Below are 18,764 nucleotides of genomic sequence, written 5' to 3' on the forward strand. Positions count from 1 at the left end.
ACAAATCTTGAACCAAACTTAAAAAATCAGGGGAATTCATATACAAATATAAACCTCTGGCTTCTCTCTACAAAACAGAGTATCAAGCAACACAGGACTTAACACTACTGCAGGGCAATAATCAGCTGGAGCTGAGAAGCAGCTACCTCCTTTTGAAGAGGCATGTGTTTCCCAATGTGTCTCAGTCTCTACCACTCACATCATCTAAGCATGGACATTTACACCAGACTGCCATCACTGATGTCATCTGCCTGTCCTCTAAGGCCTGTATTTGTGACTCCCCAACCTTATAAAGTAGAGGTAATGATTTACTTATTGAAAACAAAAGCACAGAATATAATTTAAAATATAGGAAATCAGTATCTGGCAAGACCTAAGAGAAGACTGTACCTTTACTCTTTTCCTCTGCCACAACCTAGTTATATATTTGAGTCAAATCAATTCTCTTGCATCAGTTTCCTGATCTGTCAAATGAGCATAACTTGTTCTGTTGAGTTCACAAGATACAGTAAAATAAATGCACTAAAGTACTCCAAAAAACTTTTAATACTATTTTTCTAAAAGGCATCACTATTATTTTTAAAAATCAACACCTAAAATTCTCTTCTTGCACTCACCTTGAGAATTTTAACAACAACTTTTTCATTATTTGTGATGTTGATGGCTTCAAATACTTCACTGTATTTACCCCGACCTAATTTTCGAACCAGCTGGTAGTCATCTTGATTTCTGCAGACAAAAAAAGTCAAAGTCACAATGATTAAAAAGTTCAAATTATCAAGCACCAATTCTACTTATAAAACTCTATTACCAGAAGGAGTAACAGAAATAAAAGGTATTTCAAATAATTCCCAAATTGGATTCATCGTATTTTTTTTAATTGGGCTAATTAAAAATGTGTTCCAAATCCTAGAATAAGAAAATTTAAGTCTTTCAATTATTCTTTTCAAAATTCCAAATTATTCACATCTCTATTGGTATAACACACACAGCTGGCTTGTATCAATCAGAGTTTTTTATGAATATGTCTGTCTCCAACAACAGACAGCTTTCCCTTAGAGAATAATTTTTATACATTCCTGTCCTGTAGTGCTTGGCTCAGTGTTGGCACTCAACACATGATGTAAGAATATTTCAATTCAGCCACATTTGGGGAGCAGCTGATTTTCAATAGGCCTCTTCCAGGTAGGTGGCTTTCCAATATATAAGCTTGATCTCCCACTTGTCCTCCAGGGCAAGCTCTGAGGACAGTCCACATAATAAAGTTTACAAAGCACACTCAGGTCATGAACCATTGTTAGGGGTCCCTTTCTCTACTTTTACCCATATTCCATGAAAAATAAGCAACAGCAAAGGCAATAAACAGAGGTAACAGAGGTAAAGAAGAATAAGAGAAAGCCAACATTTATTTTCCCCCAACCCTGCTTCCAACTTAGAGGACTATGCTCTAAAGAATGACATGATTCCTTTAATAAGGCCTAAATTCTATTTACTCCTGCTGAAGACACTAAGAATTAAGTATGTGCCAAATCAGCCATTCATTTTCCTCAAGCAGCTAAAAAGAAGGTGAATGAATGGAGAAGTCAAAAGGTACCAGGAACAATGGATGAGGGCAAAGAGGCTCCCAGTTCTGATTGAGTTATCTTTCCACAGAAGGGCATACAAAACAAATGCAAGCAAGCAAATGGCACCAATGCCAAAAACCAAAAAGGGCTATTTAGTGTCATTTAAGCAGAAATAAGTGTAAAGCACTTAATTTGAAGATAGTGGTTGACATTTCCATAGTAAAACACAGTATTACCCAGAGTCCAAAGACTGTGATATAAGAGGGGAATTGTTAGACTATCAATAATGATAACATTTATTGGTATTGTACCACTGGTTCTTGATGGTATCTTTAAAGCACACAGTGCCTTCTTACGCAGAAGCAATTTATTTACTGTTAAGAATCATGGCATAAATCAAGATTAAAAATATACCCTATGACAATTTAGGAAGACAGTGTTTAACTACTTACAGGCTATAGAAATCACATGCAGTCAGATATAAAAATATAGCATACAGGATCTGTAGCTTTATGAATTTTTCAAATTGCTTTCTTTTGCACTTAAATGTCAAAATGCTTTTATAACGAAAAGTATGATCTGATCAATTAAATGCCTACCACATTGGGACAGGAAATGCAAACATCCAAATGAGTCTGCACAGAGAATTAGGAGGGCAAACACAGCTGTTCAGGCAGACTACAACTGTTCAAGATGGAATTTGGACTGAATTCCATGTTACACATGCCTTGTCTCATGATGAGGGCAAATGTTTAAGGATTTAATCTGGCATCTCATCAGAAAGAAGATACCTTTCTGGAGAACTGTTTCATCCTTCAGTATCATCACAGGACAACATTCTCTGACCTCAAGAAACACTTTATGTAAGAGTTTGGTGTTTTCAATGTCTCTCAAGTATCAATTCTCACCTATATGCAACGCCCTTAGCTTGAGAAGCAAGCTGATAGGTACTTCTGTTACCAGCTTTGTGTACCAAACACAGACATGCCTCGCTTCACAACAAGGAGGAATACTTTCTGAGAAACATCTCTAACATCAGAGTGTACTTACACAAATCTAGATGGTATAGAATTCTGCACACCTAGGCTACAGAGTAAAGCCTAGGCTACAAACCTGTACAGCATGTTACTATATTAAATACTGTAGGTAACTATAACACAAAGGTATTTGTGTATCTAAACATATCTAAACACAGAAGAGGTAATGTGTTGCTGACATTATGATGGCTTGGCTATGGCATCCACTAGGTGACAGGAATTTTTCAGCTCCACTATATATAATCTTTATGGGACTACTATCATACATGCAGGCCCCATCATTGACTGAAATGTTATATGATGCATGACTGTAAATAAATCAGAGAAAAGGATAAGAAGAGACTAAAACGATTTTTAAATGATAAGCCCATCAAAATTGTTTGCTTGCCAAAGCAATACTCTGCTTTTTTACTACAAAACTAAACTTTTAGCTCAAAAGAAGATAATATATATTGGGCTTTGATCTTGAGGTTTGCAGATGCAGAGTCAAGGTTGTTTCCTGACAAAAATTGCTCAACAAATCCATAAGATTCAGTCCTTCAGGTGAGTATAGCAAAGAAAACAAAAACGATTACCCCCATTCCACCACATGTGACTCGTAATCCCAGTATTCTCGGGGTCTGTGCGTATTAACATCTGTGTAAACTCTGGCCCTGCTTGGCACGGGTCCCGACATGTCAGACAGGTTGGCGGACGAAGCTGGACTTGATGTTTGGAGATCTGGCAAGTCACCGTGTTCAGAGGCAGCTGGGGGTAAGACCTTGTTTCAGACCTGTTTTCTTCAAACTGCAGAAACAAAATGCACAAAGGCCAAGAAGTTATTTTTTTAAAGTACATGGGAAGAAAAAAAAATCATTTTATGAATAACAATGGCCTCAAATATAGCTCTGGTTCTCCTACCTGTTAACCAATGAACATATCCCAACTGTGTCAACTACAGTGTTTCCTATTACCTGAAAAAATTTTAATAAATAAATATACTTAAATTGATATTTGCCTTAATCATATTTTGCAAAGTAGTAGCCTGTTACCTCTGCATGGAAAGTTTGGATGCTCTTTGTAAGATAGCCTGGAAGGGAAAAATAGCCTCAAGGATAGATGCATCAGCATTACCACTATTTATTCATTCTACAAAAGGTATTGGCAAGAAAAGTACTTTTATTTCAGCAGCTTTCTACAATTCAAGTAGGGGTGCTAAAAGGCTCTAGAATGGTGGCAAAGCCAACAGTACAAACTGTCAGTCTGACTATAATATTTAACGACACCAGGAAGGGAATAAAGACTTGTTCCCATACACCAAAGTTCAAGTCATCTTATATTGATCCAAATCACTTGGGGAACCTTAAGTAATAACCAGTAGACCCTTGATCACCAGCTGAAAGGTACATTTGATTTCATTAAATTTAAAAAGTGAAATCAGTCATTTTTTTCTTGATTTATTTAACACAAGAGCAAGGCTTATAAAAACCGGTATAAGACAGTAATATAGATTAGCTGAGCTAATGCAAAACTTGACACTGGAGGAAGTATGCTATCAAATCAGTCTCCTTTTTAATGAAGTCTTCCCATGATGTCTACTCCAATCTTTTTGTCTCTGTTCTCTAAAATTCCCACAACATTTGATTCCCTTCACTATGTATTTAATTAAAAATGTATTGAGTCTCCAAGTATGATAACTGAGAAGGACACATCACCTATGCAATTTTCTGCCTGAGATTGCACAACCTCATTCTAATTACTAGGAAACACTGGACACACAGAAAAAGAAGTGTCTATTAAAAAAATGGGAGCGGGCACTGTATTCCTTAAAAAAAGGTCAATATCATAAAAGACAAAGGGAGGCTAAAGAGACATTGCATAAATGCAATACCCTACTCTAGACTGTATCCTATATTGCAGGGGAGAGAAAGTGGGAAGGAGATGCTAAAAAAAAAACAATACTGAGAAAACTGGAATTTAGATGGTACTGAAGTATTATATTAATGTAAATTCATGAAGCTGGTACATAACCATAATAGTTAAGTATCTATTCTGAAAAAATTTTCCTGAAGCAGAAGCAAACGGCCATGATACATGTAATCTAACCTTAAATGGTTCAGAAAAAATTGTGTGCTCATACTTGTTTACATGTGTATATACACACAAATGATAAAACAAATGGGGTAAAATATTACCTAGACAAATCTGGGAAAAGAGGATGAAGATGTCTTTTGTACTTTATTTTTGTTGAAACATTTTATTTTCATTTTAAAATATTTTTAAGAGACAGGGTCTCGCTCTATTGTCTAGGCTGGAGTACAGTAGTGCACTGCAGCCTTGAACTCCTAGGCTCAAGTGATCCTCCTGCCTCAGTCTCCAGAGTAGCTGGGATTACAGGTGTGCTACTGTGCCTGGCTAATTTTTAAATTTTTTAATAATCAGGATCTCACTATGTTGCCCAGGCTGGTCTTAAAATCTTGGCCTCAAGCAATCCTTTCATCTCAGCCTCCCAAGTAGCTAAGATTACAGGTGCCAGCATAGCACCCAGTTTGTTGAAACGTTTTAAAAAATTGTGGTAAAATATATGTAGTATAAAATTTACCATTTTAGCCACATTTAAATGTAAAGTTCAGTGGCATTAAGTACATTCACATTCTTGTGCTACTATCAACACACTATTTCTAGAAATTTTAACCAGCTGTGGTTAACTTCCAGCCTCTCACAGGTGGAGATGACATTTTCAAATCAGTCCACATTTCTCCCTGGAAACAACCTGACTCATGGAAACTATTCCCCAGATCCTTATTTACTAGCCCATGTACATTCTTATCATCCATCTTCCTCTGCTCTCCCAAAGGCCTTTGCAATCTCTGTGAAGAGCAAAGAAAGACTAATTACTAATGAAACTCTTGAGATTCTCAAGTATTTGAACGACCCTTGCAGCTTTGGGTCTCATCAGCTGGGACCTAATTTATGAACTGGTAGATGTGATTCTCCACTGGGAAGATGACTAGCTGTTATGCAGCACCCCGAAGAGGTGCTTCACTATACTATCATGCATACCAAATAATCTGCTTATAGTTAGAGGGGTACTCACATGAATTTCAAATGACAGGCCTTCATCAGTAATTAAATGAGAGCATAGAACAGAGGGTTCTTGAACTGTGGCTCTGCAACTTCAGATAACTGAAGGGGATGGGGGGCGGGGCTCTGAACGGACGATGATAAAGAGGGGATGTGAAAAGACAGGGAAGAGATGGCATCAAAGATAAATATTATTTTAGTTTGTTTTCATTTTTCTTTGGAGATGGGGTCTCACTATGTTGCCCAGGTGGACTTAAAAACTCCCGTGCTTAAGTGATCCTTCTGCTTCAGCCTTCCAAATAGCTGGACTACAGGAGCTCACCACCATGCCCAGCTACTTTTCCTATTTTAGTAGAGACGGAGTCTTAACCTCCTGGCCTCAAGCAATCCTCCCGACTCAGACTCCTAAAGTGCTGGAATTACAGGCATGAGCCACTGTACCTGGCCTCATTAAAGATTTTATCTGTGGACTAAGGGTAACAGAAATTCGTTAAAAAGTTTTAAGCAGAAAAGTGACCCATATGTACATTTAAAAAATTTTTACTCTGGCTGGGTGTGGGTCAGGACTTAGGGAGAAAGAAGGCTATTATAGTAGCACATATGAGAGAAATGACTGCTTGACCTACGGTGGTGGCAGTGGAGATAAGTGGACTAATTTGAGGAACAAAATTATGGTGTAAAATCAATAGCTCTGGGTGGACTAGAAAATGTGGTAAGAAGTGGGAGGTGATTCTTAGATTCTGGTTTGATAGATTGTTGGTGCTATAAATGGAAATAAAACATTCTGCAAGAGAGCTCACATGGTAAGTTTTAGACTTAAGGTTAAAATGGCTCTGAAATCTCAAAGGAGATTCTAAATAGATAGATACTATAAGTCCAGAGCTTCAAGAGTTTCTCAGCTTAAATATCTAATTCTCCCAACAACTCTCTGAGGCAAGCATTAGTTCCCCTAGTTTACAAATAAGAATATCCAGTACAAGGCTGGGCACAGTGGCTCGTGCCTGTAATCTCAACATTTTGGGAAGGCAAGACAGGAGGACTGCTTGAGGCCAGGAGTTCGAGACCAGCCTGGGCAACATAGTGAGACCCCTGTCTCTAAAAAAAAATTTTTTTTTTAACCCAAAAATTAGCCAGGAGCAGTGGCACACACCTGTAGTCCCAGCTACTTGGAAGGCTAAGGCAAGAGGATCGCTTGAGCCCAGCAGTTTGAGCTTGCAGTGAGCTATGATGACACCACTGTACACTAGCCTGGGTGACAGAGAGAGACCCTGTCTCGAAGAGAGGAGGGAAGGAGAGAGGAAAAAGAAAAGAAAAGAAAACTCTGACTTATAGAAAAAGTATTACCTTTCTTAATAATCTCCATGTTAAATTATCTTACTTTAGTATTTACTGTTCCCATGTAATTGCATGAAAGAAGGTGTAACTTTAGTGGCTAACCATTTCAGGCCACTATGTCTACCTAAAAGCCTTCAGAATAACTTTTAAGACAAGGCTAAGTCTTGTGTACTCAATGTTTAGCCTAACAGAAGCCAATTAATCAGCTATGAAAAAGTATCTTGTCAATAAATTTTTCCCTCCTGAAGTGAGACCACGTCAAAGCCAATTTCATGGTTCAATAAACTGTAAGTAAATAAAAACTCCATTAAACCATAAGGCTAAATTATGCACAGCCAAAAGTTTAAGTTCACAGACATAAACTAAATATAGAATTAACTTCAATAAAAACTCCCCTTTCACTTAGCTAGCCCCTCCCTCTAATCTCCTCTGTTCTGTTCCATTCCTATTTTTCAATTTGGCAACAATAAAGAAAATAGAGGCTTAGTAATGGTCCAATACCAGAAAACTGTCCAAGCCTGATTAGTCATTTCTGCTAATGTATTCTTACTGACGAATTTCCTAGTATTAGAAATGGAAACGATTATTCTGGAACTTAAAAAAAGTTAAGTCCATTTTCTAACTGTAATACAGTCTTAGTTCTTTCTAACCCTAATGTTTATTTTCTTAAAAAAATAAAATCCCCCTCCCATTACACTAGATCAACCATAGCAAATGAACAAGATCTCAAAATCCTCCAGACCAGACAAAGATTTCTATAGTAAAGAATAAGGGCCAGGCATGGGCGCTCACACCTGTAATCCCAGCACTCTGGGAGGCCGAGGTGGGAGGATTGCTTGAGGCCAGGAGTTCAAGACCAGCCTTGGCAACAGAGCAAGATCCCACCTCTCTACAAAATTGAAAAATTAGCTAGGCGTGGTGATGCACACCTGTTGTCCCAGCTACTGAGGAGGCTTAGGCAGAAGAATTGCTTGAGTCCAGGAGTTTGAGGTTGCAGTGAGCTATGATGACAACACCAATGTACTCTAGGGAGACTCTGTCTCAAACAAAACAAAACAACACAACCCAACCCAAGGACCATGCTTTTAGATTGCACTGACTGCATGGTTTAGAGGGAAAGCAGCTGTATGAGGAAACCATCTTTTAAGCATTGCTGCAGAGAAGGAACCAACTCTTTTTCCAAGCAATCAGGCAGAGTAAACTAGTAAGAGACAAGTAAGATTTGTGGAACTCAGGGGGAAGATACACTTTCCTGCCTTGTTGTAGAAGCCTAAGTAAAAAATTTAGCGAAACAAACTTGCTTTTCTCCCTTTACAAAAGTGGGGCATTGGTTAAAAAGCCAAACAAACACAAAAAGCATGAGTAGCTATCATAATTACTTGTCTCACATGTCCAGAGTTGTCCTCAATTTCTCTCTTCTTTTCAAATCAAGAGGAGAATGCTCATTCAGTAAGCATTTATTGAACACTTACTACGTACCAGGAAATGTGTGCCTGGTTGCCAGGAAGGGATTCTTTCTCTAGGCCCTGGAGAATAAAGAGAAAGTATATCTGCTCTCAGACAGAGAAAACAGACCATTACAATATCAAGTGATCAGTGCTTGAAAGAATTAAGTCATGGTGCTCTGCAGGCATTGAAGGGTATTTAAACCATCAACAATGAATCATTCATTCAACAAATATTTATGGAGTATCTAAAATGTCTGAGGAAAAGCTGTCAGGGAAAAAATAACATCCAAGCTTACTTTTATAGGATGCATAGGAATTATCTGGATGAAAAGCACTAAAACAAGAAATTGTAAAGCACAACATTTTGAGCAAGTTAAGAATCTTAAAGACCAGCTGAGCGTGGTGACATGTGCCTAATAGTCCCAGCTACTCTCCCCTACTTGGGATGGTCACTTGAACCTAGGAGTTCAAGGCTGCAGTGACCTATGACCATGCCACTGCACTCTAGGCTGGGTGACAGAGTGAGGCCATGTCTCAAAAGAAAAATAAATTAATTAAAAAAATTTTTTAAAGACCCATAATTTTGTACTCTAAAATGATGAAAAGTTGGCACATCTTGTTATTTCCTATAAGCAGCACATCAACCCTTTTATATCTGATTTAGAGACTATTAGTCACTCTACTCAACTGTTACAGTTTGTGCTTAAAATAAACAGAATAATTAATTTACAATCTTTGTTGATTCTTTCTTTTCCCTTCTCGACTCCCCATACAAATCAGTTTTACTACAGAGGTCATGTGATGGTTAATTTTAGATGTCAATGTGACTGGATTAGGGACTACCTAGAGAACTGGTAAAGCAATACTTCTGGGTGTGTCTGTGAGGATGTTTCCAGAGGAGATTGGCTGTGAGTCAGTGGACTAAGTGGAGAAGATCTGCCCTCAATGTGGGTGGGCACCATCCAATCAGTTGGGGGCCCGGATAGAACAAAAAAAAGAAAAGTATCTCCCTTTCTCTCTTGGAGCTGGGACACACTCTTCTCCTCCTGCTCCTGGATGTCCCAGGACTTACACCAGGATCATCATCCCAACACTGCCACCCTGCCCCCATCCCCACCTCCTGACTTCTCAGGCTTTTAGACCTGGACTGAGCAAGGCTACTGGCATCCCAGGGTCTCCCGCTTGCAGAGAGCCCAGCCAATTCCGCTAATAAATCATCTCTTGTATGTCTATATATATCCTATTGGTACTGTCTCTTTGGAGAACCCTAACTAACACAATCACAAAGCAAAATGCCTAGAAAGACAAGTAGCTAAGTGGTGTAGATAATTCAAAGTAAGAAATCAAGGTTTCTGCAGGCAATTTTCCTGTTTTGATTAATGGTAGGCTAGGTTATTTGGGTCAACCCTCCCATTGATGACAAATAGAGAACAAGGATTAAACACCCACGCGCGCGCGAGCTCTCTCTCTCTCTCTCTCTCTCGTTCTTGAATAATATAGAGACACAATTATAGCCAAAAGTGAACAGAAAATGGGAACCCAGAGAAGTAAGCAAGCAAGGAATCCCAAAGGGCCTTTGTTGATCCCTAAAAATTAGAATTTTGTTCTGACATAAACCACAGCCGCCCAGGGCTCTCACAAAGTGAAGGGTCTAATAGGGGACCCTTTCCATAACAAGCTGGGACTTCAGAGGATTACACTCTAAGGGTGAGAGTGAATGGGGAGAAGATACAGGGAGGAATTAAAACCTATCAGAGTACATTATCGTATCTTAAGCTTGTTTTAAGGTGGTCCCTGGACCACTAGTGTCCATGGCTACCTCACAGAAGCAAGCTCGCTGTGGAGAAAAGTAGGCTACAGGCCTCAAATGATTCTTACCAATAATTTTGCAAATATAATGTCCTAGCAGAATTCAAAAAAAAAAAAAAAAAAATTAGAACTTTCAGAAATAAGTAAATAAAACAGATTGATTTAACGGTAAATCCAACAAACCTGAAAAGAAAACGATTAATCAACTGAAAAATGGACTAGAAACTGTCCACAACATAGCAAGAGTCAAAACTATGGAAAAATAAGAGGCAAAACACAATGAAACAGTTTGATATACTTTTAATTGGTACTAATAGAAAAGGAGAGAATGGGGCAAAGGCAATATTTGAGTAAAGTTGAAAATTTTCCAGAAGCAATCAGACACAATCAAATTCCAAGAAGCCAACAATTTCCAAACGAGATCAATAAAAAGAAATCCACAACTAAACATGTAATCGTAAAACAGCAGAAAAACCAAAGCTGGGCAAGGTGGCCAACTACTTGGGAGGCTGAGGCCGAAGGAATGCTTGAGCCCAGGAATTCAAGGCTCAAGCAACACAGTGAGAGAGCATCTCAAACAAATAAAAATGAAAACAAAAAACAAAAGACAAAGAGAAATCTGAAAAACAAGCAGAGAAAAAGATTACATTCAAAGAACGTAAGAACAGCTGATTTTTCAAAACAATGAAGCCAAGATAGCTTAATATCTGTAGTGTGTTGAAAAAAAAAATAGCTGCCAAATTAAAATTCTATTATTAAGCAAATATCCCTAAAGAAAGAGATTTTTAAAAACCCCATTTGGAAGGTTTGAGTTGACTGAGAAAATGAAGAGCAAAAAAGAGGAAAATTTTTAGAAAACTCCAAACATTTACTATATTAAAAAATAACAATGTCTTATGAAGCTTTAAAAAACTGATTTAAAATACATGACAACAAAAGCGTATTACTTTGGAGCGATGTCATTAAAGTGTTCTGAGGTCCTTTTATTATCTGAAAAGAGGACAGAGTTATTGTTTAAAATTAGGCTTTGATAAGTTATGGTGGCAAGTTATAATATCTATGATGGTAACTCATTACAGAAGAAAAATAACATGTATTTCCAAAGTAGAAAGAGGGAAAAAAGTAAAATGATAAAAAGAATCCAAAGGAATGGTAAAGAGATGAAAAAAATCAGAACATAAGAAACATAGGGGAAAAAAAAATTAAACTGAGATAATGACTAATTATATTAAATATAAATGAAATAAATTATCCAGGTAAAAGACAATCAGATTGGATTAACACGTTGACGGCCATGACAGTTGTATTTAACTCACTTTAGTTTTGATCCCCAGGCCACGTGAAACATATATAAAATCTTACTTGTTGATGTTCTTATTGTTACAATTAATATTGACAATTTAATTCTAAAAACGTGGATTAAATGAATAGAAGTCAATAAATTTTGTTTTTCTATTTATGTTTACCTTTAAATTACACTCGAAATTTTTATTGTTTTCTTAATAAAACACTGCAGCCCTAAGGAAAAGCTTCTGATTTTTTTTTGTGTGGTAGTCAATGTGTTAAAAAAGAAATCCAAATGAACAAGAATAATCAAAACAATTCTGAAAAATGATAATAAAGCTGAAAAACTCACACTTTCCAATTTTCAGACTATTACAAATCTATAGTTATCAAAACTGTTACTAGCAAAAAGGATAAAACATGTATCAAAGACACAGAACGGAAAGTACAGAAATACAACCCACACAAATATGACCAACTGATTTTTGAAAAAGGTACAAAGGCGGTTCTTAACGGAGAAAGGATAATCTTTTCTGTGAATGGTTTTCGGATACTTGGAGATCCACATGCAAAAATCATGAACTTTACTCTAAACCTCACATCTTATATAAAAAACAATTCATAATGGATCACAGATATAAATGCAAAACTATCAAACCTTTAGGAAAAAATCTTGCCACCTGGAGTTAGGCAGTTTATAGACACAACACTAAAAGCAAGATTCATAAAAGAAAAAATTGGTAAGTTACACTTCATTGACATTAAAATATTTTTGCCCTGTGAAAGACACCATTAAGAGAATAAGATAAGCCAGAGACAGGAAGAAACTGTTTGCAAATCACATATCTGATAAAGGACTTGTACCTGTAATATATAAAGAATAAGAAAACAATCCATTTAAAAAATGGGCAAAAGATTTGAACAGACACATCACAAAAGAGGTTATATGGATAAGCATATGAAAAGATGCACAACACTGTTAGTTATTAGGGAAATTAAAATTAAAATCGCAATTAGATACGACTACTGATCTACTAAAATGACCAAAATTTTTAAAAAACAAACAAAAAACTGACAATACCAAAAGCTAGTGAGGATGCAGATAAACAGGAACTAATTCATTCCTGGTGGAAATGCAAAAGAGTACAGCCATTTTGGAAAACAGTTTAGAAGTTTCTTATAAAGTTAATCATACACTTACCATCTATATAACCAGCACTCCCATTTCCACTCAAGTGAGATGAAAACCTGTATTTACACAAAATCCTATATGTAAATGTTTATAGCAGCTTTATTCATAATTGTGAAAAAACAGAAACCATCAAGGTGCCCAAAAGGTAAATAAGCAAATGGTTTAACAAAGGAATATTTAACAAACTATTCATTTGTGCAACAACATGGATGCATCTTTTTTGTTGTTGGTTTTTTTTTTCTTTTTCTAACTCCTGGAATTAAGAAAAACATGGGATGAATCTTAAATGCATTTTGTTAAAGTGAAGAAACTAGAACCAAAAGGCCTGTACATACATATTGTATACTTCCATTTATAGGACAGTCTGGAAAAGGCAAAACCATAGGCATGGGGAACAGACAAGTGATTGTCCTATGGTAATGAAACGGTTCTGTATAGTACTGTAGAGGTGATTATGTCAAAACCCACAGAACTGTATACCACAGAGTAGACATCACTTTATGCAAATTCTTAGCTCTGTTTGCTGGGAGCACTTAAAAGCAGTGACATTGAGTAGCAATGAGAATACCTAGTGAAGATCTTGGTTTCTAAACATCATTCTCCAATAAAAGGAACGAGAGCTCTTTGGAGAAATGGCTGATTCTAGGGCAGGAAGATAGCCGGCAAACGTTATAGTCGAAGGGACATGGGAGCCAACTTGAAGGAGCTCCAATGTCTAAAGCAGAAACAATTTGAACAAAATAATAAGACTATTAAATTTTAACCCCAAACAATAAAATAAATATCCATACATCCATATTATGTAAATTTAAAAAAATTCCTTATTTAAGAATTCCAACTAATACCTGTAGACAGAAAGGAACAGAAGACCACTGTTTTACCAGCACAATACTTGCTCCACTTGCTGCATGCAACATTCATTGACAGATGCTAAAATTAGTGAGTAAAGCTTTTAGGACAAACAAGTCATTTGTATAGCCTCAAAGTATCTCCTCCAGGATATTTATTAATTACTATGGTGGTTTTAATGTGTGTCCACAAATTATTTAGTATGCCCCCCTTAAAGAGGTAGAGTTTAATTTTCCTCCCCTTTGAAAGTGGGCTGAACTTAGGAATGCCATTCTAATGCGTAATGGAAAGGGAGAAATAGTAACTCTACAGTGGAAAATTCTGGCAGACACTACTGAACTATCACTCATGGTAAGTCACACTGACATCATATACCCGATATAATATGATGAGAAGGGCACTTCACCTCTGTGGCAGCATTTGCAAAATAATAACCACAGTATAATCTTGAGAAAACATCAGTCAAACCTAAACTGAAGGACACTCTTTTTTTTTTTTTTTTTTTTTTTTGAGACAGAGTCTCACTTTGTTGCCCGGCAACCTCAAACTCCTGGACTCAAGCAATCCTTCTGCCTCAGCCTCCCGAGTAGCTGGGACTACAGGCATGCGCCACCATGCCCGGCTAATTTTTTGTTATGTATATTTTTAGTTGTCCAGCTAATTTCTTTCTATTTTTTAGTAGAAATGGAGTCTCACTCTTGCTCAGGCTGGTCTTGAACTCCTGAGCTCAAACGATCTGCCCGCCTCGGCCTCCCAGAGAGCTAGCATTACAGGCGTGAGCCACCATGCCCGGCCAACTGAAGGACATTCTACAAAATATCTCACCAGTCTTTCCCAAAAGTTTCCAAGTCTTAAAAATCAAGGAAAAACTGAGAAACTGTCACAGACTGGAGGATACCAAGGGGACACAATGACTAAATGCAACGTAGTATCCTGGATTGGATCCTTGAGCAGAGTTAAGGATATAAATGGTAAAATCCAAATAAAGTCTGTGGTTTAGTTAATAGTATTATAAAATGTTAATTTCTTAGTTTTGATGAAGTATTGTGGTTATGTAAGATGTTAACATTAGGGGAAGCTGGGTGAAGGGTATATTAAGATTCTGTCTTTGTAACTTTTATAAATCTAAAATTATTTCAATATTACAAGTTAAATACTGACAATACCAGGTGCTAGAGAAGATGAGGTACAATTGAAACTCTCATACACTGCTGGCATGAATGCAAAATAGTAGTGTACAGCCATTCTAGAAAACAGTCTGGCAGTTTCTTACAAAGCTAAACTTACATTTTTCACATGACCAGCAATCCCACTCATACGTATTTAACCAAGAGAAAACTTACAAATTCATAAAAGCCTATCCACATGTGTAGAGCGGTTCTATTCACAATCACCAAAGAAGGGAAAACAAAATGTCCTTCAAGGAGTGAATGGATGAAAAAACTATGGTCTAACCATAAGTGGAATATTACTCAGCAATAAGAAGGAACTAACCATTTATACATCCTACTTTGATGAATTGCAGAGGCAACATGCTGATGAAATAAGCCAGTCTCAAAATACCAATGTTTGATTCCATTTATATAACATTCTTGAAAAGATGATCTACAATAACTCAGAACAGAATAGTAGTTGTCAGAGATCAGAGATGGGAGGGTGGGTGTGTTACCAAAGGTAACATGTAGAAGGTGATATAACTGTTCTATGCCCTGGTTGTAATGGCGGTTACTTGAATCTATGTTGTGTGTTAAAATTCATCAAAAACAGTACACACAAACAGTCAATTTTACTGCAAATTAATTTCGAAAAATAAAGGGAAAAAAATCCTATCATATGCTATCTAAAAAAGATACATCTAAAACATAAGCTATACACACAATATATACACACATTGAAACATCACACTGTACCTCATAAATATGTACAATTATGTGTCAATTATAAATTTAAAATTAAAAATTATGTGTCAATTATAAATTTAAAAATAAAGCATAGGATACGGATAGGTTGTTAGTAAAAATATTACATTTCAAAGCATGTAGGATACAATTAATCCAGGACTTAGAAATTTATAAACTTAAATGTATAGTCAGAAAAGCAAGCTAAAATTAAGTTACATACATCTCAATAAATTTAAAAATAGAAACAAAGCCAAAGAAAATAGAAGAAAAAGATAAAAGAGCAGAAATTAAACAAATAGGAAACAAACAAAGAGGACTGACAAAGCTAATTGGTTCTTCGAAAAGACTCAAAAAAACACTAGCATGACTGATAAAAAGAAATTAGGGTAATGGACATTTGTCCAATGATATTGGACATTTGTCCAATATCAAGAATGGAAAAGGATACCTCACTACAGATCCTGCAGATAGTAAAAAGAGGATATCATGAATAATTTATGCCAGTAAATGTGAAATTCCTAGAGAAAAAAAACTTATCAAAACTGATACAAGAAGAAATGAAAACCCTGAAGAGTCTCATAACCAATAAAGTCAATCAGTATTTTAACCTCTGTTCTATCCTAGTACCTTTCTACTGCACAGCTTAATATTTTTAAAACAAATGAGTACTGAACTTGCTCCCCCCTGCTCTAAGTCTGTCTTTATACTTTGATTATGCCTTCCAATACTGCTTGCTAAGGAAAATCCTACTGAGCCTTCAAGAACCAGCAAATTTTACAACCAGTAGGAAGCCTTTCCATGCCTCCCCAAAATGAGCCAAGTACTTCCTTTATGGGGCCAAAGCCACCATATACTATTACACTGTCACACAGAATATTTTGCCTACATATATCAGATTGTGAATTCAAGTACTTTGGTTGTTGATTTATTTCCCTTGGTACACGTCCTGTGTTTATCACAGTGACTAGGATGGTGAAATGTTCCACAAATGTTTGACTGCAAGACAGTAACAGACAATATTTTGGCGAAAATCAACCATGCCTGTCTGTGCATGGGCCCACTCCTGTTCAAAACCGAGAAAATTAAGGCTTTCTGTACAATATTAATACATTTGGCTGTAAGATGGATATTTGATCCATCTGATCTGCAGCTAATTTAAAAATGCTCTTCAATCTTACCTATAAATGTTACTGTATCCATCACTAACACTAGAGGTAAAAAGGTTTCATACTATCACTTCCCAAAGAGATGCGAAACCAGTCAGCACGTGTGAACAATGTTTCTTGGAGCCATAAGTTTTTTTTATTCTTTCTTTTTTGAGATAGGGTCTTGCTCTGCTGCTCAGGCTAGAGTGTAGTGGCATTGTCATGGTTCACTGCAACTTCAAACTCCTGAGCTCAAGCAATTCTGAAGTAGCTGGGACTACATGCTAATTTTTGCCCAACTAATTTTTCTATTTTTTGGAGAGACTAGGCATTTTGTTATGTGAATGCCTATGTTTGTCACTGATTCTTGGGATTTACACTTACCACTTTTAAACTAGCAGATCCAAGACTTAGGTAATGTCTTTCCCATTTTGCAGACGGTGAAACTGTATAACCTCTCCAATGTCACAGAGAGGTAGTGATTTGAAAATAGTTCTGTCTAGATTCACAGCCTATTCATTCTATTCTATAGCAAAGACTGTAAACTGGTGGATGCACCTACACACACACACAGCAGCGCCCCCCTTATCTAGTTTCAATTACTGCTGTCAACTGTGGTCTAAAAATATTAAATGGAAAATTTCAGAAATAAACAATTCATTAAGTTTTAAACTGTACCTGAGTAGTGTGATGAAATCTCACACCACCTAGTGACATTCTGCCCTGAACATAAATCATCATCCCCATTGTCTAGCATATATCCTCCCTGGACATGCTACCTACCCATTAGTCACTTAGTAGCCCTCTCAGTGATCAAGACTGTTGCTGGATCTTAGTGCTTGTGTTCAAGTAACCCTTATTTTATTTAAGGAATGGCCCCAAAGTGTAAGAGTAGTGATGCTGACAATTTGTAAACGCTGAAGTGAAGCTGTACAGTATTTCCTTTAAGTGAAAAGGGAAAGTTCTTGACATAACGAGAAAAAAAAAATCGTATGTCCAGGTTGCGAAGATCTATGGTAACAATGAATATTCTGTTAAATTGTGAACAAGGAAAAAGAAATCCATGCTAGTTTTGCTGTTGCATCTCAAACTGCAAAAGCTACAGCCACATTGTATGACAAATCCTTAGTTAAGAAGGAAAAGGCATAAAATTTGTGGGTGGAAGACATGAACAGAAAATGTGTTCCAACTGACGGCAATCAGGCCTGGTACTATTTGCAGTTTCAGGAATTCACTAGGGGTCTTGGAATGTATTCCCTACAGATAAAATGGAGATTTTGTGTATGTGAGTGCATGTGTGTATCTCTCTCCTATTTGGCGCACACAGTATTTTTTAAAATTGAGATAAAATCCACATAACATAAGACTAACAATTTTAGAGTACAATTCAGTGTTTTTTAGTATATTGACAATATTGTGCAACCATCACCACTATCTGAGTCCAGAATGTTTCCATCACCCCAAAAAGAAAACCAATACCCCAGAGGAAACACTCTCAATACCCTGTCCCTACAATCCCCTGGCAACCATTAATCTGCTGTCTCTATGTATTTGCCTATTCTGGACATTTCACATAAATGGAATCATGCAGTATGTGGCCTTATGTGTCTGGCTTCTTTCACTTAGCAAAATGTTTCCATGGTTCATCCAGGCTGTAGCATGTATCAGTACTTCATTCCTTTTTATGGTTGAATCCACTGTAGGGATATACCACATTTTGTTTATCCATTCATCAGCTGATGAATATTTGGGTTGCTCCTACTTTTTGGCTACTATAAATAATGTCACTATGAACATTTGTGTACAAGTTTTTCACACTTTTAAAAAAGTGAATCAGGTGTTAGTTGAATTAGGTGTTAACATTTTTTCATTATAAGTATCTTTTAAAATGACAGTTGCCAACACTAAAAAAAAAAATAACTTTCAGTTTCTCATCAAAAGAGGGAAGGAAGGCAGGTAGGTCTGTCTGTCTAGTGACAATGATTCTTCATTCCTGCACTGACAAAAACCAGCTGGATCTGCTAAAGGTGGCTCACGCCTGTAATCCTAGCACTCTGGGAGGCCGAGGCAGGAGGATCGCTCGAGGTCAGGAGTTCGAGACCAGCCTGAGCAAGAGTGAGACCCCCATCTCTACTA

The 18,764-nt window shown here is 36.8% G+C and overlaps 1 protein-coding gene across 1 annotated transcript in view; it reads right to left on the bottom strand.

Annotated features, from left to right (window-relative positions):
* Positions 1-18,764, bottom strand: part of CSNK2A1 (casein kinase 2 alpha 1) — a 48,400-nt gene that overhangs the window by 18,822 nt on the left and 10,814 nt on the right. Inside the window, exons 2-4 of the mRNA XM_069495551.1 lie at positions 8,480-8,526; positions 3,178-3,388; positions 618-729 (exon numbers count right to left, since the gene is read on the bottom strand). Coding sequence (XP_069351652.1) covers positions 618-729; positions 3,178-3,278 — 213 coding nt within the window. The 5' untranslated portion in view covers positions 3,279-3,388; positions 8,480-8,526. The remainder of the gene's footprint in view (positions 1-617; positions 730-3,177; positions 3,389-8,479; positions 8,527-18,764) is intronic.

Source organism: Eulemur rufifrons, chromosome 20 (assembly GCF_041146395.1).
Source record: "Eulemur rufifrons isolate Redbay chromosome 20, OSU_ERuf_1, whole genome shotgun sequence".
Lineage (NCBI taxonomy): Eukaryota > Metazoa > Chordata > Mammalia > Primates > Lemuridae > Eulemur > Eulemur rufifrons.